Source organism: Alternaria alternata (genome assembly GCF_001642055.1).
Source record: "Alternaria alternata strain SRC1lrK2f unplaced genomic scaffold CC77scaffold_31, whole genome shotgun sequence".
Taxonomy (NCBI): Eukaryota; Fungi; Ascomycota; class Dothideomycetes; order Pleosporales; family Pleosporaceae; genus Alternaria; species Alternaria alternata.
This window is the reverse complement of record NW_017306220.1, coordinates 1-27,993: the sequence shown is the minus strand read 5'-3', so window position 1 is coordinate 27,993 and position 27,993 is coordinate 1. Positions and strand designations below refer to the sequence as shown.

Genomic DNA, 27,993 nt, shown 5'->3' with positions numbered 1-27,993 from the left:
GCTAACACCTTACCAAGGCGGCTTAACCATGACCCCTCAACAAACCGCCACATCATTCAACTGTGCATACTTTGTAAACTCATGATCCGCCGCCAGCATCTCCCTCTCCTCTGGAAAGGTCCCCATGACTAACTCCACACTCCCATCGCTCTTCAGCGGAAACACAACCAAAAATCTAAACCTCCCATTTCCGCGCTCTAGCTGCGGCCTCATACTCTCTGGACTTCCCTCATTACCAAAGTAGGTGCTGCCAAAATTGATCTCTTTCATCTCAAAGAGAATCATGTTTGAGATCATGGCATGCATGTGGTCGAGACCCATGTTTGCGGTCGAGAAGCGTGAGTGGTCGGGAAGGGATTGGAGAAGAGTAAATGCGTCGTGAACAAGCTCTGGTGTCATGCGTGCAGCGGATGTGCGAAGTACTCGTGCTATTTGTGCGATACTTGTCGTTGGGGCGCAGAGTTCTTCTAATGACATGCTTGTCCGGTTCAGGGTGAGTAGGCTGCCCATGTATGATGTAGGTAGCAGAGAGGAGAAGTAAGGGCGCCCGTCTGTTGGCAACTCGAGGATAGAGGGGTCATCAGGTTTGAAATCTCGGCCATAAGCTTTGGCTACGGCATATCGTGCACGGAGGGCTGAACGCCAAAAGAAGGCTTGAATGATGTCGCTGATCGATATGATGGTCCCGCTGGCTTTAGGATCGCGCAGGACGTTCGTTTTGAGTGCCTCGAGCTTCTCAGGTGGGATCAGGAATAGAGTAGTGTCCATCTTCCGCTCTGCACAGGGTAATGGCCATACTGAGTGCAGCGGGTAGCTTAGTGGCCGGTCCAGAGGTTCTGATCGATTTGAAGCATGCCTTTCAAGAATATCAGCTGACGGGATAAAGGGTAGCATACCCCAAACATCGAGATCGACCTCTTCCACTGGACGCCCGTATCCCTCAAGCTCATGCAGAACCTCTGGAAGGCTGTGATTGAAGCTCTCTGTGTCGTACCATGAACAAGTTGCTGAGGTGTCGCCTTGCAGATACCTGCAATTCTCAGCCCATGCTTTTATCGCAATAATAGCCCCCACACCATCCAAACAGCAGTGGTTCAGATCGACAGCAAGAATGCAGCCACCTTTGATAAAATTGGCCTGCGCAACGAGTATATCCGCGGGAAGCTGCGGGAAAGTGTCTTGTCGCAGAACCAGCTCATCTTTGAAGGCTGATGGCACAAATCCATCGCCTCGAAGGTTCTCGAATTCCGGAAGCACATCGGATAAGTCCTTGTAGACTAAACGATTGCGAGCTGGTTGGCCGAAGGGTGGTACAGTTACGCAGAGATCGCCTTTGGTGTATCCGATCTCGTCTTTGGAGCATGTCATCATCTTGCCGCCTAATGCTGGTATGAGCTCAAATGTTCGATTCAGTCCTGCTTGCATGTTTGCGAATGTCTCTTCGAATGCAACGCCCTCTTGGAGGGGGAAGTAAAACACCAGCCCCATGTAATGGTTCGGGTTGACGTAGTCGAAGGGGTTCAATCGAAAAGACTGCCATGCTCTTCGCTGCGCAACCATGCGCTGCATGTTCGCCTCTCGGTCGCTAGTAATGGGCTTCATATTACCAGCATCTTGCGCTTGAGCGATCATCGGCTGAAGAGCAGCAGTGAAGCTGGCCAATGTGGGGTTGGCGTAGAGATGGCGAGGTGCGAGTTTATCTAGACACTTGATCGCTGCTCGAATGGTATTGATAGCGGCTGATACCCCTAATGAATCGAGACCGAGTTCGAATAGGTCATCATCCGGAGAAGCAGATTGGATTGCTGGGAGTGATGAAGCAAGGATCTCACGCACTGACATCTGCATTGTCGATGCAGAGCTGATATCGAGAACGAAAGAAGTTTCAGTACTGCGAGCGCGGTAGAATCGCTCGATGTAGTCTTCGTAAAGCAATAAGGTAGCTCGTCGCTTGACCGTACCTTTGTCTGTTCGAACGAATGATTTTTCTGGTTGTGCAAAGCAGACATAGTCACGGGATAGACGTACGGTTTGTCGTGAGGACAGGGTGCTTTCCTCAATCTTAGCCCATATACTCTCCATTAAGTCGTTGGTCTTGGCTACTTGGTCTTTCAACTCGATGAGAAGACCAGCCTGCAGCTTGTTGCTGCCTATGACGAGACATCCGTCAATTGCGGGATGAGTACTGACGAGTGCTTCAAACTCCAAAGGCAATATCTTGTACCCACTAGAAAGAACAATGAGATCGTCGTTACGACCAGTAAAAGCCCAGAGATTGGGCTTGTTCGGATGCCGCTTGTACAGGTCCTTGAAGTTGATAGAGTCCTTGTCTGGAAATGTATGGAAGATGCCTTGGAACAGGGATGCATGTTTATTACGGTGGACCCAGTGCTCATAGATACCCGGCTCCACTTCCTTGAACTCGAACCCGGAGTAAGGATGGAAAGCGAACCAGAACCAATCCTCTCTCTTGACGACGAGATTACCGATAAAAAGGCCCTCTGTTGTTCCGGTCAAGTTTAGCACTCTGACAATATGGTTGACTTTGCCAGCGCTGATAGGGCTGACCGGCCCACCTGACGCACAGATGAACTTAGAAGACTGGAATTTGGCCAAAACATCAGGCGTCTCTCCTAGCTCATCAACAAGCGATGGTACCATGCTCCAGATGTCGATCTTGGCATGATTGGCAAGAGTCTCTAGAAGTGAGATGTTGGGGATAGTGCTCTCAGGACCTAATACGCAGGTTAGACCGAAAAGAGCTGGCAAGAGTATATTCATGATGATCCCAGCACCGTGGCACATGGGAAAAGAGGAGTAGATTCGGTCTCCCTCTCTCCAGTCCGACGTCCACGGCACTAATCCATCGTCGCCATCAACATGTGGAAGTAAGCGTATTGCATCCATCGTGCCGATCAATCCGTGAGTCCACGGGATCGGTTTTGGTGCGCCCGTCGAACCGGAGGTGTGAAGATAACAGAAAGGGTCTGTAGCAGCCGCGGCAAAAGCCTTGATGTAAGGGTAGTACTCGACATCTTCCGGATCCAGAAGTTCGTCGAGTAATGGTAGCTCGAGCAACTTCATCGGGCGTTTCTCTAGAATGTCCTTCACAAGAGGGGCTGCTTCCACTTCGCGTGCCTTAGCCCAGATATCGCACTCTGTTGCTTCTAGCACAGACAAAGCACCCTCTGTGCTGTTCTTGGGCGAAAGATAGAGCGCAGCGTAGCCAACCTTCACACAGGCATAGGTGATCAGGATGTGCCGAAGGTCGTGAGGGCCGATGTAGCCCACAGGTCGCACCGATGACGACTCGCCGACCTGCTGACGAAGCCACCATGCTGTCTTGTCTACTGCTTTCGCGAAAGCATGCGCTGATATATCCCGCAGTTCAAGGCCTGCATCTGAGGGTTTAGCAATCGAAAAAACGATTTGGTCAGGTTGATTTCTGGCGAGTTGGTCCATGATCTGGGGTATGAGCCGGCGACCATAGGCTGGCTCACTTCCGATGTCACCCATGTGTAGCGTCTCTGGAATTTTTGTATCGCGAGAAGAGTGCGACGGAGAGTGTGATAAACGTGGGGGGGATGTCCCAAAGGATGTCGGTGGTGTAGACATGCCGCTGACGATGGACGTCGCACTCGGCGAGGAATAGCCACTTCGCGTACCATTGAACGGCGTCCGAGCTTGTAGATAGCTGGCATTTGCCTCGTTGATCCATGGCATATCAGATCCCTGCAGTCTCTTTTCTTGAAAGTGGCTGGGCCGTCCGTTCTCGTGAATGAGCTCGAGCCGCGAATCCTTTCGGAACTCACCCGCAGGTGCGCTCACCCAGTCTCCGTTGGTCAGCAAGGCTACGCTGCAATGCCATGGCGTTGTGTAACCTGTTTTCGTGTCCAGTAGACTAATCGATATCTTGTGATCGCCAATCGATTCGTGTATCGAGAGTCTAAGGTGATGAGGGTACGCTTCTTTAACAGCTCCAGCATATGCCTTTTAATAGTGTCAGTTTACAGAGAGGTGATCTCATTGGGCAAATGAAATGTTGGAGAACTTACGTATCCTCTGTATAGCATCTGTTTCGCGAGATACTTGACGTCTCTCTTATACTGATTGCTACCGCGGTTCTCTCCGAGCGCGAATATGTGCTTCAGGTCAGACTCTAGGAACTTCCGGTAACCGAGATAAGTCAATCTCGTGTCTGCATTTTCTCTGATCTCCGTGTCGATATCGATATCAGTCCTCCCGTACTTGTTGAGAAGCAGGCGTCTGAAGTTCGTGCAATTGGCGACATATGTTATCTCTCGCAGCTTGTCTGGCAGGTCTGGAAAATTGAGTATATCTTTCAGTCGAGAGAAGGCGATGTATGTGAACTTCTTTTCCGTCGCCATCCGACGCAGAGCCTCACCATAAGTCCATGTCTCACGATCTGATATCGAGAGAAGATCTGATACCCGTCAGTCTAGGTCATGACTATTGACAGTGGGTTTACGTACCGTTGTAGGTTATGCCATCTGAGATGATAGTGACTCTCGCTCCGGGCTTGTAGACATCCTTGATCCTTGCGCACATGTGGTTCAGCCGTTGGAGCGCTAGTTCTTCCGCCTTATCTGGTAGAGATCCGAGCACTTTGTAAACTTTGTTGGCCGACTTGAAGGGAAAGGCCGGCAAACATGTCTCGACACGTTCGCCTGCTTGGACAAATCGGTCGATCACGGTAAGGAATTTTACCGTCCCCGCAGCTAGGCGCTCTTTCGAATCATCGAACTTGTTGAGAGCATGTTCATATATGATTTCGAGAATCTTGTTCGATGTGTCTTTCATGCCGGAAGGAATGCTGGCAACCGCCGAATCATCGCATGGCAGCGTAATTCCAAGTCCAGCGGGGTTGTTACTAGTCAAGCCGTTAAGACGCATGGTTATGTCATGTAGGACCAGTGAGACATCAGAGGGATTGTAACGTTGGAATGATGAGTGAAACTTTGCTTAAGTCCAGAAGTCAACTCTATAAAGCTGCTGGAATCTAGATGGCTTAGACACGGTCAGTTTAGCAAGTGAGAAACGAGCGCCACACGTATTATCGGGTCAAGCGAACGCTGACTGAAATCACGAAGTGACTGTAATACCGGGGACGGTACTCGGATAGAAGCCGAGCATCGACATTGCAGGGGTGGCTGAGGCAATATGAGGTTGTTCGAGGCAAGACAACTGTTACGGAGTCGCCTCATTCCAGGCGACATACAGTCAGCGCGTAGTTCGAGTCATGGCAGCGGCAGCCCGCTTAGCTCTTAGAGGACAACTGTTTCACTGACGCGGTTGGAGCTTGCGAGACCAGCTGGGATCCGAGACTTTACAGTCAGCAACCATTGCGTATTGGCCAAGTCATCCCGCTTCAAGGTAGTGTATTCGGATAGTGTCGTGATCCATGCGACGTTCCATGTGCGAGCGGAGACTAGAATGTAAGATGAGTGAGGTTGAAATGTGACATGAACTAAGCAGAGGCTAAGTTGTAACCAACACGGGCCAAGGACCATGTGATAGCTAGCGTTCGCGCCACTATGAAATCTACTTGTCGTATTCCATAGCCAAGACGTCTTCCCGTCCCACTCGCGCAGCCACATACTTGGCTGTATACGCAAGCATGCTAATCCTTTGATTGTGGTCCACAACGGATGCCGCGAGTTCGGACAGTGCCTCATAGGTGACGGAATGTCCAATGTGGCTCCCACATATGTGTGCGTGAAAAGCCACGTTGTCCAGATGCTAACGGATTTAACAGCAACTCGATCTTTCCCGTCATTGACGTACTTCAGTATTCGTATCGTCACGAAAGTCGTTCATTCAGTCAAACTCGCAGCCCTATGGTTCTGCTCGTGGCCCCTAGCTGGCCAGAACCAACAAGGCCAAATAGCCGCTCATCACTGGAAGCCTCATTGGTTGAAGAAGGACATACCAAGCAGCATTCCAATGCTTATGCGATGCTGTAATATACCACCCTCAGCCGCACCTCGTTGTTACGCATGTATGCCGACAATGACTTGATTCGAGGGACTATTCGGGGCCAAGAAGAGCGGGCAAGCATTGTAGCAGCGTGGGAGGAGCTGAGCTCACTATAGTATCTGGAGCTCTTACGATCAAACCACCCCATGCTGACAACATCCAGATTGCGTGCCAATCTTCGTGCTCTGCTTTCATGCGAATAATCATTGCAACCGCCACAGCCTCGGTGCTGGAATGCATCATACCATAGGTCGTCTCCACACGAGCTCAGGAATTAGGCGCGACCGGGATCTCTACGAAGATGGCTACCTATCTCTTGGGCACGGAGTATGTCTCCCAACAAGGTTAAGGACGGGGACATTTGTACGACTACGATGCTCCAAGCCGCGAAAAACGTTGCTAGACTTTACTAATAAGGGCAGTCGCTAACGAAACGTGCTCACGGAAAATGTGCTCATTCGCAAATATGCTCATCGAAGAACGCGCTTGTTCAAGTAGGGCGTTAACACGGCAGGACGCCTGATGTGGAAGAAAATGTTGATTTTCAAAGAACGCGTGGGAGGGACTGTATCGCGGGTAGTGAGAGCCTGGTGCGTGGGACGCTGGCGTTGCGTCGGAACGACGCCCGCAGCGGCGGATAATATGCCCTGCCGCCTGGTACGCCCTGTGATGTGGAGCGGGCCGTTGGCACCCTTGACCTCACCTCGGTTAGAGAGTGCGACCCGCGACTCATGCTTACTGTCAGCACAACACCTCAACAATCGCCGCAAGCGTCCAGTACATTTACGCAAGCAAAACCATGTCTAAATGTGTCTCGCTAACGAACCTTCACCGGCCATCATGTCCGATTCTTCGGCCTACCCGTACCCGTACTCGCAGGCCGCCGAGCTAGACCCGCGCATCACATTCCCCAGACCACCCATCGACCCCAAACTAGCACCCGTTGTAGACTCAGTCATCCTACCAGAAGAGTTGAATATCTCCTTTCTCCGTAGTCTAGATGTCGGGGGAAGCCCAGAGCCAATTCTGAGCGCGAATCCGCACCTGACGCATACTCACCATGTCATCACTAGCCTTAGTGGTCACAGCATTGCCTTATCCATTTTCGCACCACTGGCTTCGTCTACCACGCTACCAGCCTTGTTCTACATCCATGGGGGCGGCATGATCTCAGGTGATCGCTTCAGCGCCGTCGCACAGCTGATTGATGTCGCCCAAGACATACCGTGTATCATCGTTTCAGTCGAATACCGGCTTGCGCCCGAGACGCCCGCACCAGGAGGAGCTGAAGACTGCTATGAAGCACTCGTTTGGCTCTCCACAAACGCCATGAGCCTAGGCATCGATCCTGCAGCTATAGTCGTCTGCGGGTCCTCTGGGGGTGCCCCTCTCGCTGCCTCCGCCTGCCTTTTAGCCCGCGATAGAAAAGTTCCTATCGTGCCTGTCAAGGCGCAGATGTTACTCTCGCCTATGCTAGATGATCGATGCAACAGCGTCTCGGACGCACAATTCGAATACGGTGTGCCATGGAATGGCGTCACAAACCGCGCGGCCTGGAACCACGCCCTTGCAGGTCAGCGCGGCACCGATACAGTCACCATGTACCAAGCGCCCTCCCGAGCTACAGATCTGACCAACTTACCTCAGGCTTACATCGACGCGGCTGAATGCGAGGTCTTCCGTGATCCGGCTGTCGCATATGCGTTGAATATGTGGCGGTGCGGAAGCTCATGCGAGTTACATGTTTGGCCAGGTGGAACGCATTTGTTCGATGCTGTTAATAATCCTGGGGTGCCTGTTGTTGGAGCTGCAATTGCGGCGAAAAAGAGTTGGTTGAGCAGGATGCTGGTAACTCTTAGGACTGATGGGGCCACGGCATGAGCTGCTCTGTTGGTGGCATGCCGTGAACCGAGACTGATATGACGGGTCGCCCACATGTCATTCATGCAGGATCACCAAACTACGTTTCTAAATCATGTACGATAGCTCCAAGTCATTCAATGGAACTGCACCAACTGGGCTGGTTCAAGACACACTGTGTTGCTCTGTTTCGCGCAGTCCTCGTAACGAGCTTTCCTCCTCGCAAAAGTGATCAATCGTTACTCATCCTTATACATTTCACCATGCCATCTCAGCTTGGTAGCATAAGTTGACCTATGCATACCATTTACATCCGATTCTCTGGCACGTTGCGGCTATAGATTGTGCGATACAAGTCGCCATCATGTAGCAGACTTACCGCTATACGACCCCAAAGCGCTTTTTCAGCTACCCTGCATATATCGCTAGTCCGCTTGCTTAACATAGCCATGCAATATCGCATGTAAGATTCCGTGCGAAGTAAGAAGAGGTGCACGCCCCGAATTGTGATCTTTCTCCATGACCACATCACTACACCGGTGAGCTATTGTAAGCATCTTTCGTTTGTACATCGTTTCTCCCAGCCATCAGGATCAGATGTCAGATTTTCAAGTTGGCGAGATAATAGCATCTTGGCAGTGTTGGGCGACTAACCCGATGGGCGACAATTGCCTCAGCCTTCTGCGCGAATCAGGCTGCCTAGTCTGTATTTCTGCTCTTGTAGGCACGTCTCCGCGCATGCGCATGTAGGCTACCAACTCCCATGTAGCTTTTCGGGCCTATCTCACGCTAAGATCAATTCTCTTAGTCTACCGGCTGTACATATACAGCTCAGATTGCGTCAAATTGAGCGAATTGGTAGTATGCGCCAAAATGACCGCGCGTCGCGCCTGAAACAAAAGCAGATCGACGCATGACATTGATCTTGTGGCGAATGAAGGACCGAATGATGGCATGGAGACGTCGTGTCGACTTGCGCATTACGCGATCTCGTCTTGTGGGAATTACTACTCAGCGGGTAGGAAACAGTTTCCTCAAAACTGTTCCTGGGGGTCGAATGTGATGTGTTATTCCTCTGCTGCATTTCAAGCTGTCAATTGACCCTATCACTTTCCCTCAGAAATGAACACCACCCTCAACGGCCTTCCTAAAACCCTCCATAACACTTTCCACAAGCTTCTCCCCTACCACTCCCTCTTGCCAACTCCACCCCACGCTCAAGACTCCATCGTTTCCCATCAAAACACTCGTTGTGATCGCAGCGCCAAAGCCAACAGCACTACGACTGAAGGTCATGCGTCCGATACGGCATCGACCTTCACAAGCATCATTAGGAACGTCAAGTGACGGGGAAGAAGGTGGCGGGAAGCGGCCAAGGTTCGAGATCTCAAATGCCGCATCGCGGGGCGTGTTAAGCATAGACTTGAACACCGCAGCTGTGTCGTGTATACCTTTGAATGCAGCAATCGACGTATATGGCTCACCACTCGGACTCTTGTTACCCATGTATTCTTTTATTGTTTTCGCTGTATGACGCCCGGCCGCGAGTCCGCATGTAGCTCCCGTGTGTTCATCGCTGTCGGTGGGGAAGGAGCAATGCTCGCGACGGATCTGTACTTTCAATGCATCGATGAAACTGCCCATCGCTTCGCTCGTGGAGCTGCAGTTGTGGTGGAGGCTGAGCCATGGACGAAGGTTGATCGGTATGATACCTGTGAGTGCGTGGACAGTATCTGGAAGCTGCTCGAACAACGCACTGGCCAATACCGCGGTTAAGCCGGACGTCACTGTGAGACCATTCTCTTTACACTCTTGCGCAAATTTAGCTGAAGCTATTGGTGGAAAGAACAGTGTCCGGTAATGCGACATCATTGGTAGTTGGATGGGATTTCCTGTCCACTCTTCCAGCTCCTCACCCGATGTGCGGTGATGAAGTGGGTTCGGATTCAACGGCAACGGATGCAAATCTTCTAGTGGTGGCAGAACAGTCGAACTCTCAGACACTTGTATTTTCGGGCTGCTTAATTTCAAAGACGGTAGCATGAGAGCACTCTCGAGTGCCTGGTGGAATGACTGGTGGAAGATGACTCCTGTTGCGCCATCGCCGAGACTATGATGGAAGACAAAGGATGCGGTGAAACCACACCCCTTCTCTCCACTAGTGTCTTGCAGGATAGTCAGTCGCCAGAAAGGCAGGTGACCATGAGAAAGCTTGAAGTCAGTATTGTGTTCCTCCTGGAGAATTGTGTCGAGTTCAGTGTCTTGGTTGCGCTGATCAATCGAGCTCGCTCTAGTCTTGAAAAGTACGCAGGAACGAAGATCGAGAGACTGCAAACGGACGAAGTAGGCGTTTGGAGATAGTTCGTCGATCGGGACGGCGGATAGGATGGAGTTTCCATGGACGACTTGTGTCAATGCGGCGTAGATGATTGACTGCAAATCGGGTAGAGTAGCAACAGTAGAGAGAGAGTAGTGAGCAGATATTCCCACATTCTTGAAGAATCCTAGTTGATGAGAAACAGCGGAAAGCTGTTCGGATTTTCCTAAGGGTGATAAGCTTTGGCGATAGGTATGCCTGTTACATAGATGCTTCGTACCCAATAACCGTAGCACGGGAAGCTCGCGCACACTGTTCATAATCTCTAGACTGTTGTTGGTTTTGTTTTTCTAACCTGCGAAGAAATAGAAACTGTAAATTCAAAATCTAACCAAACTCTAGCTACAGGGAGGTCCAGAATTTAGTAGATATACCGCCCTCTAGCGCATTTCAGCAGCCTGGATCTTACTATCTAGCAGGACGACCAACCAGACCAGGCAGCCAAGTGACATCAACTATCTGGGGACCATGCCATACGTCTCACTATTTACCGAACCGTCAGCTCTAATCTAGCTGTGGTCCTGTCTAATCTTACCTAGAGTATCGCGTTCCCGGTAGCCTTCTCTTCTCTTAATGCCTGAATTCAACGCAGCTATGTAATAACCTGGACTGCACGACACTAAAGCGGCAGCTGATACGGATGCCCGTAACGATACCATCTATTAGTAGATTATCCGGTTGTGTAACGTGCAGGACGAGCCGTCCTACATATGCGCGTCAGCCCTGCATTGAGTACCCCCACATTTGTGCACTAGCAGAGTGCAGGGTCTCAAGCCATAATCATCGCAAAAGTGCTCTCTAATACGACACTAGCCCCATAACGTGTCAGATCCTTTCTTACGCTTGACGAGCATTCGATAAAACTTTAGCGCAATTCTGTGAGGTTATTTTTTCTTTTTGCTTTGCTCAGCTGATGTCGATTCAGTTTCCAGGTGTCAGCCGCTATGAGACCCTCGCTTAACATTTCCTTCATCTTGATACAGTTGTACATTATTCCTCACGGCGTTGTATGAGATAAGGCAGAAAGAGACAGGACAATTACCACCGTCTTTGACGTCTCGGCTAATTCCTGTCCCCATCTGCTGCTATGCGTCCTTCTCGTCCATCCATCCAAGAACCTTTACTTTCACCAACCCTGCTCTCATCTACCGATGCAGAGGACCTCAGATGCACTACCCAAATACACTCTGAGTATTGTCCAATAAGTCCACCGATAGACCATGCGCGTCCAGCGGTCAGCTCCCACCCAGGCGTCCAAGCGATGGAAGGGACAACACAAGCATGGTCAGATTTCTCTCTTACAGCGGCCTACATGATGATTTGGCTCATCTACTTTGTCGAAACATTGCTCGCCGGCATCACGTTAGCCTTGGTTCCATACGTTACATCAGCCTTTTCTATGCACGCTTTCACACCCACTGTTAGCATACTAAGCAATATTCTCGGCGGTGTCATCACACTATCTATCGCGAAGATTATCGATATTTTTGGCCGACCGTATGGCTTGCTATTCTGCCTTGTCACAGGATCAAGCGGGTTGGTCATGATGATGGTGTGTGACGGCATAGGCACGTATGCTGCGGCTATGGTCTTTCATACCTTAGGAAACAATGGTGTGCAATATATCCTGTCTGTCCTCATTGCCGATACGACGAAGTTGGAGAACAGAGCGCTGGTGCAGGCGCTCATGAACTCAACTAGCCTGATTACAGGCTGGGTAGCTGGCCCTTTAGCGCAAGCATATCTTCGTGGCATGGGATGGCGGTGGGCATTTGGTTCATTCGGCGCGCTTGTTCCGCTTGTCACGCTGCCGCTGCTGGGTTTGCTTGTGGCGAACTATCGAAAAGCGAGGAGAATGGGACTTATCGAAGGGAGAGGAGAGAATCGTGGGCGAAATCTCTGGAAGTCCATGGTATACTATAGTCGGGAGTTCAATGCTGTTGGCTTGGTGCTCGCTTCTACAGGAATCGCCCTTTTTCTTCTTCCGTTCAACTTGTATGCTTTGACGGGCAAAGCCTGGTCTTTGCCGCTCATAGTTGGCGTGATCCTGCTCGGCTTTCTGCTTCTATCTGCATTCGTTGTATGGGAGAAGTCTTTCGCATCTATCCGGTGCCTTCCATACAGGCTACTCTTGGATCGAACCGTTTTTGGCGCATGCTTACTATGCGCTTGTCTTTTCGCAAGTTACGCCGTATGGAATAGCTACTTCGGCTCTTACCTGCAAGTTGTACAGGGACTCAGCGTGGAGGAAGCGAGTTACGTTGCGCAGCTATACACCGTTGTGAGTGTACTAGTCGCCGTCTCAGCTGGATACATGATCCATCGAACCGGCCATTTCAAGACCACGTCATTAGTCGTCGGTGTCCCGCTAAGTCTATTGGGTCAGAGTTTCATGATGTACTTTCGCACATCCAGTAACATCGGATATATCATCATGTGCTTCCTGTTCATTTCAATCTCGCAGGGCGTTCTCGTTGTCACTGACGAGATTGCTATGCTAGCTGCTGGTTCGCACGAACATGTCGCAGCAATGCTCGCAATCGTAAGTATCTTTGGGAATATCGGTGGTGCTATCGGTATGACAGTTGCGGCATCTATATGGTCTAACATAGTGCCGGATCGACTTGTGCGATACCTACCTTCTGAAGACCTACCGAACCTCAACAAGATCTTCGGCGACATAACGACTCAGCTGTCTTACCCTATGGAGTCTCTAACACGCCTTGCTATCCAGCACGCGTACGAAGATGCAATGCTTCGACTCCTTATAGCTAGTACTGCTATATCGGTTGTAGGGGTGATCGGACCGTTCATGTGGAAGAACATCGATGTTAAGAAAATTTAGCAGAACAAAGGCTATGTTTGGTAATCATCTATTATCTCATCCAAGAATTCTATTTTTGGTATGAATAGACCCTGTCTCTTATCCTCCCTGCATCAATGTCCCGGTGATTGTAATAAATCAGCATGGTTGACCAAACTCGAGCGTCATCCGATAAGCTATGCAGCAGGCGCACATCACTTGCCTAGATCACCTTTTTATCTCCGATCTTGCCACCGTAGTCACCTGGGCCTGAAATCTCGCAATCTGAGTTGGGCAACAGCTGCAAGAGATCTTTGTGAAACAATATCTTGTGGCAAATCGGACAATCATCGAGGATCTCGCGCGAGTCCTTCCACCATAGCGAAGTTGGAACAGGTACCGACGGAGGAACGGTCGTGTGTTCGGTGCAACAGTGCTCGCACATCTTACGGCTGATAATTGGGAACAGTCTTGATAGAAGAGTGCCGCTTACATGATCGCTTTCTTCGTCTTCTGCGTCGCTGTCGTCGCCTGTAGCGTCATCCGGGCTATGCGCCAAGAATCGATCCAATGACTCGATTCTAAAAGATGATTGTTTCGGATTCTTTTTGTGTACCGAGATGTGAGCATCTACGAAGTACTGCTCTCGATATGTCTCTGACTGTTCGGGCTCTTTCTCAGTGCCATGGTGTCTCATGTACTCTGAATAGACTCGGCTCAACTCTGCACCCAGCATACTATCCAGATGTCGCTCGTTGCGCTCTTGCAAGTCGCGCTCGGCCTTTAGCATCTTGGCTATCCTATCCTCACGGTCTTTCTTCAACTTTGAGACAGGGCCCTGGGTATCTGAAGAGCCTTCCGGAGTGTGGAACGTGTATCGACTAGGATGCAGGAACGGAAGGTTGTTGCTGGGGAGTGGTTGTGCGATGGGCGAGTTATTCCACATGCCAGAACCTTCATAGAAGGATCCTAAAGTTCGGGTATCATGAAGATGAGCATCCAGTACTATCGCGTTCTCTAGAAGTATGATATTCCGACATCCTGAAATCTTTTCTGTTCGGCGACGCAGCTCTTGGAAAACAGAGCTCCAATGGCGACCTACAAGGTTATTAGTACAGATTTCGAATATAAGGGCGACGCGCAATGGTTTCACTTGTAGCTTTGCTCCTCAACGGGCGCGACGATCTCGCGCACTGTGTTTTCGTGGTTTACATAGGTAGCAGAGCGACAGACGTTACCACTGATTCATCCGATCTGAGCGAATGTAGGTAGCAAAGCAGAAACACGTACTGTAAGGAAGTCAGCTGATCGTCTCATACGTATTCTTGATAGCTGATTTACCCAAAGAGTTCAGTCAATGACTCTCCTCTGGTATGGAGCATCTCAGTGAAAGCCACCGCATTGCCATTTGTCTCTAGTGCCCTTGACTCCCACAGATAAGAGTGTAACCGCTGACCCAACTGGTAGCCTCTAGATCCTGGAACGAAGGCAAGAGGTTCGAGAGGAATGGTCGAAGTCCCAGGAACCGCAAAGGTGGCAAGCATGCACTTGTTGCCGAACGTATGCCTGCACTTGAGACGGACGGGCTGCTCTGAGTTGTCGAAACCAGGGTCGGCTGCCTCGCCATAGGGTTTCCAACAGATGGGACACTTCTTGCTACCCTCGTCGACACTCTCGATTGGTACAGGTATTAGGTAGTCCAAAAAGGCTTGCTGAGTGGCGAATGTGTCTGCATCAGGTTGAGGCGGTGCGTAACGCGCTTTCATATCACTGTTGCTCGGAAAAGCGCTTGGTATGCTTGCGAGGTTAAGTTCAACCGCGCTGATGGTGCAACTAGGGCATGGACATTGCGATCCTGGAACATTTGGAGGTGGCGTGGCCATAACGCGCGGCTGTAGGACGATGTAGCGAGCACTTGGTTGAACTGTACTAGCGTATGCAAACGTTTGTTAGAGGAACGTAAGAGAAGTTTTCCAACACCGTTAAGAGAAGTGGAGATTGCTAGGTGAAGGCGCAAACCACGCTCCCGTGCAGCCTGATAGTGGTCAGTTCGCGAACTGACTATACACAACCCAGAACGAGTTAGGCTAGCTTATGGACCGGAAGCCACAATCGTCTCCGAATGAGGTACGCTTGATGGTGGAAAGAGTGAGACTCGTGATGCTACGCATGATCAACGAGGCTGGGTGAAGGCAGAGCGATGTCGCACCATGCATACACGAAGGTGCGGCTGTGCCAAGTCTCGCTACCTAGCCATGCGTATGTTGGTCAGCAGTGATTGGGTCAGCGACCCTATATCATCGCATTGTTACGCTTGCTATATGCTTACTATCTTTTCGTTCGTCAATCCGATCTGCAAGGCCTGTTGTGGTGTCCACACAGGCTTCTCTAGTAGGGTGCGGTCTGGCAAAGCACGTGATACATACTTTCACATTTGCTAGTACTGCTGCACTGGTCATTGTTCTACTAGTGAATAAATCCTCATATCCATGTCTTGAAACGTTGTTTCGATCCGCCTATCCTGATGTAAAACTAAGGGATTCGTTGTGTATTCAGGAATGTCATGGTGACTGATAGAAGAGGCCTTCCCATACGACAAGAACAACCAAGACTACCACAACCGGTCACACCGTGGGCAGCGGTTAGTGAACCTCAAGCCGTCGAGCGACAAACCCCGCCTGGACAACAAGAAGAACATACAGGTCGTAACGAGGAGAGACTCGTCTCATCCTAGAGGACGGGAGAGAGCTCCGATATCTGCTAGACCGACAATGCGTATGACAGGAGCTACGGCTATACACATCTGCAGAGCTAGCAACCGACCCCACAGGACGCTCCACATCGAGATAGTCATAGAACAGCGGGACGCAGAGAGGGTGCTTCTCGAGGATCTCTTCACCCTTGATCAGCTGCTCTAGCGGTTCTGGAGGTCGGACGTAATGGCCGAGGGCGTGAGTAGGCAACGAATACCGCAGGAGTCAGAATCCTTGTACTCAGTGTCAATAGTAGCTGACTGCCGTCATGAGCCTGTGGAAAGCACCAATGACGACACGAGGCGGGGAAGGAGCATCCTGTTTGTATGTCGTGGGTCATTCTCATTATGATTACCTATATGGTGGTTGTATCTGGCTTCAACTGTTCGACACGCCGTGTTCCGGAATATTGACCTTTCCGAACCTGTTTGAGGGTAGTGGAAGCCACGTTGAGAAAGGTTTCCAGCCCATCGTACATTCCCTCACCCAGCTCACTGCTTTTGTTCTCCATCTCATCCACGGCAGTTGCGACGATGTCGTCCGTCTGCTCCTTGAACTTGTATAGTTTGTCGTCAACCACTTCGCCCAATTCACGGATGCAATCCTCCTTGATAGTATCGACGTTGATTTTGTGGTCGGCAATGACTTCTTCAAAGTCACCGTCAGCTTGATTCCGGAGGCTGTAGGCCTGGTCGTTTGCCTCATCGAAAATAGTCGTGAGGTGTTGCTTGGCTAGCTCCGTCAAACGGTCGGTGATGAGGTTGCAAAGTGAGGAAGGGGCGGGATGAGAAGATGGGGTTGTCGTTGGCGGAGGCGAAAGCGATGGCGATCTTCGAGGGGCGATACAGTTGTGAAGGACATCTGGTAGGATGTTCTTGACGATGCCAGGTAGCATGCCCTCAACCAGTGCAGGAAGCTGGGCCTCGACCGCCCTGCTTATCGCGTCCTGCAATGCAAGCGCGGCAGTGGCCTCCAAGGATGTTTGTGGGTAGCTGGATGACACAGCTGTCTTTCCCTTTGGTGAGTCAACGGATATGTGAGAGGGACGAGGGCTGGGCGTCGCAGTTGCGATTTCGGTCGGCGAGCCGGGGTCGTACTGGTGACGTTTCGAAGCCGGAGACGTAGACAAGGAGCGTGTGGCGGCTACGTGCAGCGTCAATAGTGATCGTATAGTCGGCTGGGGCACGAAGTGACTTACCATGCCTGGACCGCTTTCGCGATGCATCAGCGTCCACGGCCTTTGCGTACGAAGGCGGAGGCGCATCTTGTTCTTCAATGGTATTGAAATCCGTCCAATCTACATATCTGAATCTGTCATTGCCGTCTGGAAAGCCGGTGAACAAGTTCGGTTGCCTGAAAAAGCGCTCGAGCGGTTCACGGTTGTCTGCATGTACCCAATTGTAGTCGAGCAGGATATGTATCTCTGTCGCTTCGGCGAGCTTGACCAGCTGGTGGAAAGGAGCTTCGAAGCCACTCTTCGCCGCCAGGGTACCAGTACTAGCCGAAGGAGGACACCGGATTCTGCAGGGCTTCGCGAGTGTGAGAGTTAAGACTCTGATTTGTGGGTTTCCGGCGCGCGCAATCAAGGCCAGCTGGTGGTGCGGGAGAAGCGTGGTCGCAGTCTTCAGCGTTGTTGCGTCGCGTATTAGGTTATCAGCATCATAAATCAAGGTGAAGGTCTGCGGATCATCAAAGCCATGAATGAAATTAGTGTATTGGAGATAGAAGCTGATCTGCAATGGTGCATCGCAGTACTTTGCAACTAAAACACAGCATGATTGTGCAGCACCGTCCACTCTTGCGCTCGCGAGCACAGGAACACCTTTCTTGGGGACAAGATAGCGAACCATTGTGCGAGAGATGACTCACAAAAAAGATCCCCCTTGCAGTAATGCGAAAGCAAGGGAAACCCTCCCACCCGGGCTTTGGACGCGTTGTGGGCGAAGAGCAGCCCTGACTCTGGTGTCGATGGACGCTGAGATGATACTGGCTTGCAAGACAGGCGTGGTGCCTGCTCGTGAACTGCTGTCCCCACTGTGTTCACACTACCCTCGACTGCTTGAGAAACACCCCTCTGACGCGTGAATCGCCGGCGCGTGGGCTGTAAGCCGACGACGCCGTGCGCACGTCAAAGGTCCCTTGAGGAATGGCGAACTGAGGCGAGGCAGCGGGTGGGCGAAGACAGGACGGGCAAGAGCAGCTGGCGAGAAACAGTGACTTTGAGTTGGCGACGTCAGGTAACGAACGTGGAGATGGACGAAGGAGTCGGCAGCGACGTATGTTGGTGTCGAGTCGCGTTCAAGCGTCGTGTTGCCGGCGAGCGCGGCAGCCTGCGGAACCGGAATTTCTCACCCTCCGATCACGAACTAACCGTCTTTGGACTGGCCACCACGGCCCCGTCGTTGGAGTGACACGCCTGCAAACAGAAGATGAGATATACAGCTCGGCATCGTTGACCACACAGAAACAGGTCGACTCGTTTTGGTCATTGTGAGCGCAGCTACAGCCACACCTCGCATCTACATCTTCTTGGCGCCTATCACGTGAGCTACATGCTTTCCCTGGACATATGACGAACCTGATCGCCTTCGCATTCGCTGTATCCTCCCATGGATGCTTCAGCCGTTCGCGGTTAGCCGAACTGCAGAATTAATGTTGGTCCTGAGCATGGTGCACCATGAGCTGGGAGGAGGCATCGCCGCACGTGTCCCGGCGCGGTGTTCGCGATCTGCGCTGTTGCGCTAGTCACGTCTGATTTTGCACCCATTCAATCGGCGAGGCCTCTCGCCCAGACTTCTAGAACTATTACCGCAGCCCATCTCTTGCTCTTACAACACCATCTTCTGCGTCAACATGATCGCTCGCAATACTTTCCACAGTGCGCGACTTCTATAGTATCGGATGATAAATATGGATGACTTCAATGGCGCGACCGACCGCTTCTTGGCGTGGTTCAAGGCTGGCGGAGGTGTCTTTCGCGACGACTTGCTTGAGATACAGGATCTAAGAGCCAAGGACGCAGGTCGAGGAATAGGTAAGCCTGCGAGTCAGGTGTGCATGATCTGGGCCTTGATTGACAGCATGCAGTCGCAAAACAAGACATACCAGAAGACACAACGTTATTCACTATACCTAGAGATTTAATCATTAGTGTGAACACATCGCAACTACCTACCAGACTACCCAAGGTCTTCGATACGTTGACAGATGGCGAAGCCAATGATGAGAACGAACCATTGGATTCATGGACTTCTCTGATATTGGTCATGATATACGAGTATCTACAAGGCGATGCGTCACGCTGGAAGCCATACATGGATGTACTGCCGACAACTTTCGACACACCCATCTTCTGGTCCGACTCGGAAATCAAGGAGCTCCAAAACACCTGTCTATCAACGGAGAAGATTGGAAAGCAACAAAGTGATGAGATGCTGCGATCACAAGTCGTGCCAGTCGTTCAGCAGAACCCCAAAGTATTCTATCCTGATGGAGCCCGTGAATTGGGCGAGGAAGAGTTGCTTGCTCTTGCACACCGTATGGGTAGCACGATCATGTCGTACGCGTTCGATCTTGCCAATGAGCACGAAGAGGAAGACGAGGAAGAAGACGGTTGGGTTGAAGATCGAGAAGGTACCACGCCGCTTGGTATGGTACCCATGGCGGACATACTCAACGCTAATGCCGAGTTCAATGCACATGTGAACCACGGTGACAGCCTTGAAGTCACATCGCTCCGTTCAACACTGCCAGCTGGCTCGGAAGTACTCAATTACTATGGTCCGTTGCCGACATCAGAGCTACTACGTCGCTATGGATACGTGACACCCGAACACCACCGATACGACGTAGTTGAGTTACCATGGAGCCTTGTTCGCGAAGCGCTCATCCAGGAGCTCGGTCTGTCGAACGAGATAGTTGCAAAGACCGAGGTAAGCAGCCGGTACGAACTTTGTAGCAAATGCACTGACAGCACCATAGGCCAAGCTCGAAGAGGACGAAGAGCTAGAGGAATACTTCATTATCGAGCGAGATTCCGGCGAACCGAATTCGGAAGGGCAGCTCACATATACAGCTCAACTCCGCGACATTTCGCAGGAGCTTGAGGAACAATTCAAGGCTGTGCTCAAGGCTCTCAAGAAGAGCAATCCCGAGCTCATCGCGGAGAAGCGGAAGCGCGAGGATATATTCAACACCGTTGTGACCAAGGCGCTCGCCGCTAAGCTGGCGCAATATCCGACATCAATAGAGGACGACGAGAAGCTGTTGAAGATAGGAAGCTTGGAAAAGAGACATCGGATGACCATCGAGGTCAGGCTTGGTGAGAAGAGGCTGCTGCATGAGGCGCTGGCTTTATTACAGGGTGGTCAAGATAAAGTTGAGGGACAGACAGGAAAGAAGGCGAATCGCAAGGAGTGAGGTCGTCGTCTCGGCCACGGCTGCTCGTTGTCGGAGTCATATTTGCATGAAAACTTTGCCTCATTACACAAAGCACTTGATGCACTCGCAATAAGTTTTAGAACCTGTTTCCCGTACTCGTAGTTCGTACACGCAGATAAGCGAGTACGCGATCCGGCACTAGTCTTGGACGGGCAAGCCTAGCACAGTACGGAAAAGCGGAGCAACGACGTCCCATCCAACGCATTAGCAGGAATACAGATGTCTTAGCAGGAGAGCAAGAGCCTTGGTTTCCGCGCGTATGCACGGTTTTACTCGTACTGCGTGTCTGTTTAGCCCATACATATGAGCCGCGAGGCTGTGTGAACATTGCAAACTCCTCGGCGGGGGTGAAGAGGTATATCATACATATATAGGACAGGGCGATAATTTTTTGAGACAACTGCGAGACCTTGTTTTATCCCTATAATTCGTCGCATTGCTTAGCCCAAGAAGACTCACTCGGGACCAACGATAACAACGACACTTCGAATGCACTTCCACCCCGCTACGCCAAAGCTTCAACTATGAATCCCTTCGCTGGCTTATCCGCATATGCGGACCGCTTCAACCGCACCATTCACATCGCGCAGGCCATTCTCGTGCTTGGAGCCTTTATCACCGGATGCGCACTGCTCGCCGACTCGTCGATGCCACGCGGGCGCTCCACCACGCTGGTGCTTGTCTACTCGATCAAATCCGCCTTGTTCTTATTGTTCCAGTATCTCACCACACATGTGGATCGGTACCTCCGGTTCGCCAGCCCACGAGTGAACTTCTTCCTCGATGCGCTCGATTGCTTGCTTTGGTTTACGGCTTTCATCATCTCGTGTTTGGGCGGCAAGCGCTGCATGGGCAGTAGCTGTACAAATATTGGGATCGCGGCCGCGCTTGCGCTGTTTTTGGGGTAATTGGTCCAATCCAAGGTGGCATGTGAATTGAAACTATATACTGACCAGCGTAGTGTGTCATATTTCATTACGTCCGTTGGCATCAGTTGGCCTAAATGGAGAGGGAGCAAGAAAGTCCAGCATGTGGAGCAGGTGTGAAAGCGTCAGTTACAACCGTCGGCGATCGCTTTGTTGCAAGGCGGAGAGGAGGCTACGGAATCACTGCGTTGCATCTTGACCTGACTATATCCAACACAACTTACGCGCAACCCACATGCGCATCTAGACCGCGATTTTCTCACTAGCAGCCATATCATGGTCGCCGCGCTCAGCAACCACGCTATAGCAGCGTATTTTCAATTGCTCGACGTAGGTGGCTCGAACTAGAAGAGAATGAACATCGAGTGTGCACGCAGCAGCACAAATCTGACAAGTTGATCCGTCTCTGAGACAGCAGTTGGATTGGACGAAACATAACCATTTACAATGATTCTTCATTGTCAATCTTTTTCATCTTTTCTACATTGATCTGCCACAGCCAATACGGGTATGCTTCAATGTTGTATCTCGCACAAGGTTGATCGGCTTCTGGCCCCTTCTTGTCTCTCCAAATTCCGATCTTCAACCCCAGCTTTTCGAGAACGGCAGCAGCACAAGTGCGTTGGTAGATCTCAATTGACTTCTCCACCTCGAGCAGCGTCTGGGCGAGCCTGACATACAGCTTTAGGCTTCCATCATAGACTTCATGACGTGTTTTTCCCTCAAAGATAGGGCCTTGTAGCGGAACATCAGAATAATACAGCGGGTGTGTAGAATCCGCCCATCAATCAATGACCATCTTTTTCGCCTTCAGGTTCTCGATCCTCTCATTGAGCGTCTTGGGTGCGCTTGCATCAAGTCTCATAGCATACAGGTCGTCCCTCACTCTATCATTGATCTTATCGAGTTGAACCTGCGCCACCTTCATCACGATGTCACCAACCAGAACTCCAAAAGGGTCTGTGGATGCGGTACTTGTGGCGTTTCCGATAAGAGGAAATGCATTGCAAGTGGTTGTAACATTCTGCGCACAGAACGTATCTGCGTCATTTCGTCCGGAAAGAGCTCAACTGTATGGCACTACAAGGCTTCTAGTGATCGTCGAAACGAGAGTACCTTGCTTAATAATTATTATCTTAAAAGTCAAAGGTGCTATCTAAGAGAAAGTGTGGTAAGAGATAATAGGCTTGGTCTGAGCGTCGTTTAGATACGTATCGTCCCGCACTGTGCGCTTGCGCACGTGACCGAAGTATTATCAAAGGTTTACAGACTGGGCTCTAGCCTATTACAGATGCCTTCGTAACAAAAATAGTTATGAAGAGACTAAGCGCATTGTTAGAATCGCACAATTATCTTGCATAAAATAGCATCCTGAAACTTCCTCTTGTTACGAAACCACTGTAGTTCCCTTAACACTAAACGCGTTATAACATTCAGTGGGTGATGTCAAAGCTGGAAAAACTTCGATGCAAACGGCCACTATTAATAACTTCTCACCGCTTGAACATGCTAACTTTGTTTCCTTACGCCATGTCTTGTACTACTCTAGATATCGTACGCAGCTACTGTTAACGCTTCTAGTAAGCTCTGAGACACGTGCTCGTAGCATCCCGTGACACCTCTGCTACATCTAGTTGCTAACTCTACATGCCTAGAGTGCTACTGTCACGATGTTCTATCATCACAAGATTCCAGCCACAGACTGGTAAGCCACCGGGAACCCTTCGGGGCACCGTCGGCCCACACCAGCCACAACCACGTGACGTAGATATATATCATCCCTCCAAGAGGCTTGATAGCTCCTGAAGGATTTGTCTCAATACAAGCCTATACCGATATCTCAGTGCCTGCCAAACTGCTCCTCATAGCTACTCTAGACTTCTGCTCCTCTGTCTTCTTATCGCCCCTTATCAGCCTTTTCTGAATCCATAATTTTACTAGATGACCGTGCAGTCGCTGAGGGGCAGGCCATATTAGAAGCGATCGTGGTCGCGACGGACTTAGCACATATAGTAGTAGTGATTGGAGCGGACCGGGCATACCGCCGTCCCGCCGGGTACACAGCCGTCTCGGGTACAAAGCCGTCTCGGGCACACAGCCGTCTCGGGCACACAGCCGTCTGGCACGGTAACAGGCGCGATAAAGACTGTTAAGGAATCTTCGATATGATCCCGACAGCAGTGAGATAATGCGACTGTAGTGGTCCCGCAGGAACTCGCTAGGGAACAAAAGCCGCTTCGGGCTGTTATCCGTTCTCCAGATTTGGAAATCAGACGGGCTGAAGTCCGTGCTAAGAAGAGGGGTAGCGGCGAGAACGTCCTATACTGTCAGTCACCGTGACCTCTGTCGATCTCATGCACAGGAGAGTATAATAACACCCGCGACGCCCTCGAACTGAATTTCATCTTCTCGAGCATACTCGCAAAACACACAATTGATCACCTCTAACCACTCTTTGCACATCACTATCATACATCGAGTAAGACTCTACAATCCGACGTATGTCTGTTACAATGGCTGGGTCAGTCCTTGGTTACTTTGGCTTCGGCGGCTCAGCCGCCACCCAGGCCCCACCAGAGAACCAAGCTGTACGGGCGCTACCCGGTAACTGGTATACATCAGAAGAGATGTATCAGCTTGAGCGACGCGCGATCTTCACCCGAAGATGGCTTATTCTTACCCACAAGTCAAGACTCCTGAACCCCGGCGACTTCCTTCGCTACAATATCGCCAACTACGACATCGTTGTTTCTAAAGACCAATCTAGCGAGATTCACGCGTTTCACAACGTATGTAGACACCGTGCATACCCTGTCGTCGAGAAAGACGGAGGCAACGCAAAGATCTTCTCCTGCAAGTACCACGGCTGGTCATACGGCCTGAGCGGAAAGCTCGCAAAAGCGCCGGGTTATCAAGAGCTCCAGAACTTCGAGAAGGCCAAGAACGGTCTCTTCCCCATTCATACCCACATCGACCGTAATGGCTTCATCTGGATCAACATGGACGCAAAGAAGGAGCCTGAGGTATCGTGGGAGTCCCAGTTCAATCACGTTGATGAACAAACACGATTCGATCAGTTCAACTTCGACGACTACGAGTTTGACCATACGTGGAACCTCGAAGGTCCACTTAACTGGAAGATCTTAGCCGACAACTTCAACGAATGTTACCACTGCAAGACGGCACATCCCGATCTTACAGCGGGTTGGCTCGACCTCGAGAGCCATGACGTCCACTGCTCAGCTGACTACATCCAACACTATATCGAGTCTCCGGAAGACCACAAAGAGCTTGGCCAGGAGATCTGCTCGACATACTGCTTTCCTAATGCATCATTTACTATCACAAAACATTTCTTGTTCATGCAGAAGTTTATGCCCAAGTCACCTGATGAGACTGTCATGTACTACGAGGTCTGGCGCAACAAGCACTCTAGCGAAGAGGATTTCCTGTTTATTAGCGATACCTATAAGCGTGTCATGGGTGAGGATAAAGTACTATGCGAGCGCGCCCAGAAGAACATCAAAGCAGGCGTCTTCGTTAATGGCGAGCTAAACCCGTACAAGGAAAAAGGACCTTTATTTTTCCAGAACAGATGTCGCGAAATCGTTATGGAGCAAAGTATGAAGGAGAAGAAGCTTGGCCAGAAAATATGGCCTGCAAAGCAGCAGCTCGAGTCTACGGGTACCTCAGCTATTAGCAAAGAGATGGAGGACTTCTGCGAGGGTCTTGCATGTAGCAATGAAAACGAGAAGAACGAATTCGCTTGGTAAGCGACGATACGATGTTCACGATTGGAGTTCTATTGGGGCTCTAGCACGGTTGGGTCAGGCCGATAAGCTCAACTATACCCTACCCGAGAAGATGTCCTTGATTCGACTCAGATCAAGCGAATTTATTAGCGAGCGATAAGGAGCGATAAGAAACGAGGAGTAGGATTAAGGGAGTGAGATTAAGATAGGGGTTACTCGCTATACAGCTAGCTAGAGAAAATCGAAAGAAGCTATTCTATGCAGATTTACGCGAGGATTTTAAATCTTTTACTTAGTTTATCGATAACTCCTACCCTAGAGGATGTCCTTGATCCTAGTATACAATGCTACGTGAATCAGCCTCTAATACATCCTAGACAGGTAATTACGTACCCTATCCTAGGGCTGCAAGTGGAGGCAGTACTCCCTCCAGTTTTTGACGTGCCAGGATATTCGTTTTATCTGCGTAGACTACATCACGTATTGCCGACTCTAGTAAACTTTAAGCAGCTAGTCTAGTTAGGTTACTATAAGCTAATTAAACCTAGATTTAAACATGTTTATTAGCGTATTAAGTTGTATACTCTAGCTAATTTATAACCCTGCAGCATGTATAGTTAATAGCGTTAGAGTTTCGTGTTAGAGGTTAGGGTAAGGTTAGTAAGGTTAGGAGAACCTAAGCGACTAGGTTTAGAGACGTTCTAAGATAACAACTAACGATTACAAACGCTAACTACGCGTGTAATTGTATTACATATACAAGAGGTAGGACGCGTCTACAACGCATTATATAACATGCAGACTGTACTTAAGTGTAATAAAATTAATATAATTATTAGTAACCCGCAGTTTGCCCCGCACAACTTAGTGTCGCGAATTGTTAGTATTTATCTATAGTTTACCGTTCAGCAGCGATTATAATAGAGGATAGCGTTGCAAGCGAATATTTTAAGCATCTAGTAGAGTATGCGTTAGCAATTTGCAAAGAGTGTAGATACAGCGTTTTGCCTAGCTAGGTTACGAGCTATTTGCAGCGTTATTGTGTTAGCCGCAAGCAAGCTGAGTTGGCAGCAGAAGACGTAAGTAGTTAGGCTAGATTAATTTAATATGCCGGAGATTTAGAAGTGCCAAGCTAGGCTATCTAGCCTATACATTAGTTGCTGGTGTACGCGGACGGGTCGATGTGTTAGGTAGACGCAGACCATTGCCGTTAGATATTCCGAAGCGCAGAGGCAATAAGGAAGCATTAGCAGAAGGCGCACAATTGGTTGGTAGCAGGAAAAGGAGGTCGTCTGAGCTGGGTAGAGAAGGCAGAGATACAAGAGCGCATTAGCAAGGGTTGCAAGAGAATCTATTGCCAGCAGTTGTTGGTCTAGGGCCCAGGGTCGCAGTATTTTGAGGTTCACCAGCCCGACGACAGCGGCCCAGACGTCGTTCCTGATAGCGACGCGGCATAGGCGCAGGTAGGTGAGCAGATAGCTAAGGCGTAGGCGAATGTCGAGACGCGGGCGCAGAACACTATCTAGGAGGGAGACAGAGACGAGGTGAACCCGTGGCTGGAGCGGACGTAGTGGTTGCCGTATTTGGTTGGCATGGAGCGGCTGGAGTTGTTAGCGAGCGTCAAGGAGCCTGTGGCCGAGCCTGAGCCTAGGCAGGAGCAGCAGGCCGAGCCTGTGGAGCGGCGATGTGGGCGGCGATGGATAGTCTAGCGCGGTTTAGTTAAGCGTCCGTTATCTACTGCATCAGCGTGTTCGTGCGGTTAGAGGCGATACGCACAGAGAAGCACTAGACGCGGTTCTAGCCGTTGCAGCTGTACATAGACAAGAAGTCGATTAGCGACTACACGCGGCCGTGGCAGCAGATATTAATGTTTTTCGCACGAACACAACGGGAGCACGCGTAGAAGAGCCTAGAGTATCGTTTCACACGCCGGCAGCGCGAGGCGTGGGAGGCGTTGGTCGAGGCGGCGGAGAGAAGCGTCGAGCGAGAAGAGGACGAAGAGGGGGAGGAGGAAGAAGAGGGGGAGGAGGAAGAAGAGGAAGAAGAGGAGGTAGAGATGCAGGTCGAAGAAAGAGAGGACGAAACCATAGCAGACGTCGACGAAGCCATCGACGAGGTAGAGACAGACACAGCTGAGCCTACCGCCAACGCCATTAGCGAGCTAGAAAGGTTGTTAAGCATCTAGAAGGCGTGTTTAGAGTTTTGTATCGCGTTAATAAGCTAGTTAATTACGCGCAAAGAGTACGACAGCCTGTTAGTGTGCGCGTTAGCCGTGTTAGGCGTAAAAGAGAACGGATAAAAAGGCGCTGAGCAGTATCCGCCTGTTTTGTCGGCTGTTATTAAGGTGGCGCGGTTTATAGTTGTGCAGCAGGCGTTAGAGTTGTTAGGTCTGTTAGATAAGGACGAGTTTAACAGCGACAGCGCGTATAAGAGCGACAACAGCAGTAACCCGCCCTAACGCTAGCGCAAAGGATGTTTATAGTTCGTGCAGAAGATAATAGACTAGTTTATAGTTTGCGGTAGCTACAGCCTAATACAGTAGATGCTAGACTTGCGGATATATAGGTTAAAGATCTATTACAACACAACGTCACGCGGCTACGTTAAGTAGGTTAGCTAGGACGAGTTGTTGTATAAAAGTTTACAGTTTAGTATAGCATAGTTCTGCGGCATAGTACACAGATTAACGACAGAGAGCCAGCGGTTGTTAATAGATAAGTTGCTGTTTAGCAATAGCAGGGCTGCTAAGCCTATCCCTAGTGTGCCGTAGGACAGTTTGCGCGATAACCTAACTAACGAGCGGCCTAGGTGGAATTTTTTAAAGGACTATCGCACTCGCATACCTGTTAATAGAGAGAGGTAGTTGTTCTAGCGGGTTAGGCAGAACGCTGCTATTAGGGACTAATTTACAAAGCGGGGGACCTGTTCGTGCATTAACACGTAAGAGGTAGAGTAGTATATAGATTAAGTTGTTGCGTTCTAGGAGAAGTGGGTTAGGGTTAGGGTTAGGGTTAGGGTTAGGGTTAGGGTTAGGGTTAGGGTTAGGGTTAGGGTTAGGGTTAGGGTTAGGGTTAGGGTTAGGGTT

The 27,993-nt window shown here is 50.3% G+C and overlaps 12 protein-coding genes across 12 annotated transcripts; 6 read left to right on the top strand and 6 right to left on the bottom strand.

The window, feature by feature from the left end:
* Positions 1-36: 36 nt before the first annotated feature.
* Positions 37-4,821, bottom strand: CC77DRAFT_948650 (acetyl-CoA synthetase-like protein; the record flags this gene model as incomplete). The annotated part of the gene is made up of 3 exons (XM_018535210.1): positions 37-3,990; positions 4,056-4,444; positions 4,494-4,821. 3 exons carry the CDS (start codon positions 4,819-4,821, stop codon positions 37-39), a joined length of 4,671 nt encoding a protein of 1,556 aa, XP_018379918.1.
* A 187-nt stretch (positions 4,822-5,008) lies between these two features.
* Positions 5,009-5,854, bottom strand: CC77DRAFT_558269 (hypothetical protein). Its single transcript, XM_018532173.1, has 3 exons — positions 5,806-5,854; positions 5,310-5,760; positions 5,009-5,205 (listed from the first exon to the last, which is right to left on the bottom strand). Exons 2-3 carry the CDS (start codon positions 5,694-5,696, stop codon positions 5,104-5,106), a joined length of 489 nt encoding a protein of 162 aa, XP_018379917.1. The 5' UTR covers positions 5,697-5,760; positions 5,806-5,854; the 3' UTR covers positions 5,009-5,103.
* A 348-nt stretch (positions 5,855-6,202) lies between these two features.
* CC77DRAFT_1025665 (hypothetical protein) lies at positions 6,203-6,545 on the top strand. The gene has a single exon (XM_018526109.1). The coding sequence runs from the start codon at positions 6,232-6,234 to the stop codon at positions 6,424-6,426; it is 195 nt and encodes a 64-aa protein (XP_018379916.1). The 5' UTR covers positions 6,203-6,231; the 3' UTR covers positions 6,427-6,545.
* A 292-nt stretch (positions 6,546-6,837) lies between these two features.
* Positions 6,838-7,878, top strand: CC77DRAFT_1013864 (hypothetical protein; the record flags this gene model as incomplete). The annotated part of the gene is made up of 1 exon (XM_018523865.1): positions 6,838-7,878. The coding sequence occupies one exon, from the start codon at positions 6,838-6,840 to the stop codon at positions 7,876-7,878; it is 1,041 nt and encodes a 346-aa protein (XP_018379915.1).
* A 595-nt stretch (positions 7,879-8,473) lies between these two features.
* CC77DRAFT_1099822 (hypothetical protein) lies at positions 8,474-10,890 on the bottom strand. Its single transcript, XM_018530024.1, has 2 exons — positions 10,455-10,890; positions 8,474-10,400 (listed from the first exon to the last, which is right to left on the bottom strand). Exons 1-2 carry the CDS (start codon positions 10,492-10,494, stop codon positions 8,974-8,976), a joined length of 1,467 nt encoding a protein of 488 aa, XP_018379914.1. The 5' UTR covers positions 10,495-10,890; the 3' UTR covers positions 8,474-8,973.
* A 288-nt stretch (positions 10,891-11,178) lies between these two features.
* On the top strand, positions 11,179-13,079 carry CC77DRAFT_1035523 (siderophore iron transporter mirB; the record flags this gene model as incomplete). The annotated part of the gene is made up of 2 exons (XM_018526944.1): positions 11,179-11,219; positions 11,441-13,079. The coding sequence occupies 2 exons, from the start codon at positions 11,179-11,181 to the stop codon at positions 13,077-13,079; spliced, it is 1,680 nt and encodes a 559-aa protein (XP_018379913.1).
* Positions 13,080-13,260: 181 nt separating this feature from the next.
* On the bottom strand, positions 13,261-14,920 carry CC77DRAFT_1066825 (hypothetical protein; the record flags this gene model as incomplete). The annotated part of the gene is made up of 2 exons (XM_018528929.1): positions 13,261-14,135; positions 14,494-14,920. The coding sequence occupies 2 exons, from the start codon at positions 14,918-14,920 to the stop codon at positions 13,261-13,263; spliced, it is 1,302 nt and encodes a 433-aa protein (XP_018379912.1).
* A 1,225-nt stretch (positions 14,921-16,145) lies between these two features.
* Positions 16,146-18,126, bottom strand: CC77DRAFT_1000974 (hypothetical protein; the record flags this gene model as incomplete). The annotated part of the gene is made up of 4 exons (XM_018523138.1): positions 16,989-18,126; positions 16,821-16,933; positions 16,695-16,760; positions 16,146-16,526 (listed from the first exon to the last, which is right to left on the bottom strand). The coding sequence occupies exons 1-4, from the start codon at positions 17,638-17,640 to the stop codon at positions 16,146-16,148; spliced, it is 1,212 nt and encodes a 403-aa protein (XP_018379911.1). The 5' UTR covers positions 17,641-18,126.
* A 574-nt stretch (positions 18,127-18,700) lies between these two features.
* CC77DRAFT_1035521 (SET domain-containing protein RMS1) lies at positions 18,701-20,209 on the top strand (the record flags this gene model as incomplete). The annotated part of the gene is made up of 3 exons (XM_018526943.1): positions 18,701-18,824; positions 18,878-19,722; positions 19,772-20,209. 3 exons carry the CDS (start codon positions 18,701-18,703, stop codon positions 20,207-20,209), a joined length of 1,407 nt encoding a protein of 468 aa, XP_018379910.1.
* A 116-nt stretch (positions 20,210-20,325) lies between these two features.
* On the top strand, positions 20,326-21,613 carry CC77DRAFT_556867 (hypothetical protein). The gene has a single exon (XM_018532172.1). The coding sequence runs from the start codon at positions 20,755-20,757 to the stop codon at positions 21,136-21,138; it is 384 nt and encodes a 127-aa protein (XP_018379909.1). The 5' UTR covers positions 20,326-20,754; the 3' UTR covers positions 21,139-21,613.
* A 2,056-nt stretch (positions 21,614-23,669) lies between these two features.
* CC77DRAFT_948512 (naphthalene 1,2-dioxygenase subunit alpha) lies at positions 23,670-24,929 on the top strand (the record flags this gene model as incomplete). Its single annotated transcript, XM_018535204.1, has 1 exon — positions 23,670-24,929. The coding sequence occupies one exon, from the start codon at positions 23,670-23,672 to the stop codon at positions 24,927-24,929; it is 1,260 nt and encodes a 419-aa protein (XP_018379908.1).
* A 1,453-nt stretch (positions 24,930-26,382) lies between these two features.
* Positions 26,383-27,096, bottom strand: CC77DRAFT_1082290 (hypothetical protein). The gene is made up of 3 exons (XM_018529355.1): positions 26,793-27,096; positions 26,685-26,693; positions 26,383-26,613 (listed from the first exon to the last, which is right to left on the bottom strand). The coding sequence occupies exons 1-3, from the start codon at positions 27,087-27,089 to the stop codon at positions 26,431-26,433; spliced, it is 489 nt and encodes a 162-aa protein (XP_018379907.1). The 5' UTR covers positions 27,090-27,096; the 3' UTR covers positions 26,383-26,430.
* Between the last annotated feature and the right edge of the window lie 897 nt (positions 27,097-27,993).

What these genes read in the sequence shown, in the direction of transcription:
- CC77DRAFT_558269 (XM_018532173.1), bottom strand. Translation starts at nt 5,696, where the DNA reads ATGAGGCACTGTCCGAACTCGCGGCATCCGTTGTGGACCACAATCAAA. An exon ending in GTCTCGCAAGCTCCAACCGC is followed by an intron (nt 5,206 to 5,309) that starts GTCAGTGAAACA and finishes ACTCCGTAACAG; the next exon opens with TTGTCTTGCCTCGAACAACC.
- CC77DRAFT_1025665 (XM_018526109.1), top strand. Translation starts at nt 6,232, where the DNA reads ATGCATCATACCATAGGTCGTCTCCACACGAGCTCAGGAATTAGGCGC.
- CC77DRAFT_1099822 (XM_018530024.1), bottom strand. Translation starts at nt 10,494, where the DNA reads ATGAACAGTGTGCGCGAGCTTCCCGTGCTACGGTTATTGG. An exon ending in TCCCGTGCTACGGTTATTGG is followed by an intron (nt 10,401 to 10,454) that starts GTACGAAGCATC and finishes TATCACCCTTAG; the next exon opens with GAAAATCCGAACAGCTTTCC.
- CC77DRAFT_556867 (XM_018532172.1), top strand. Translation starts at nt 20,755, where the DNA reads ATGAATCCCTTCGCTGGCTTATCCGCATATGCGGACCGCTTCAACCGC.
- CC77DRAFT_1082290 (XM_018529355.1), bottom strand. Translation starts at nt 27,089, where the DNA reads ATGCTTAACAACCTTTCTAGCTCGCTAATGGCGTTGGCGGTAGGCTCA.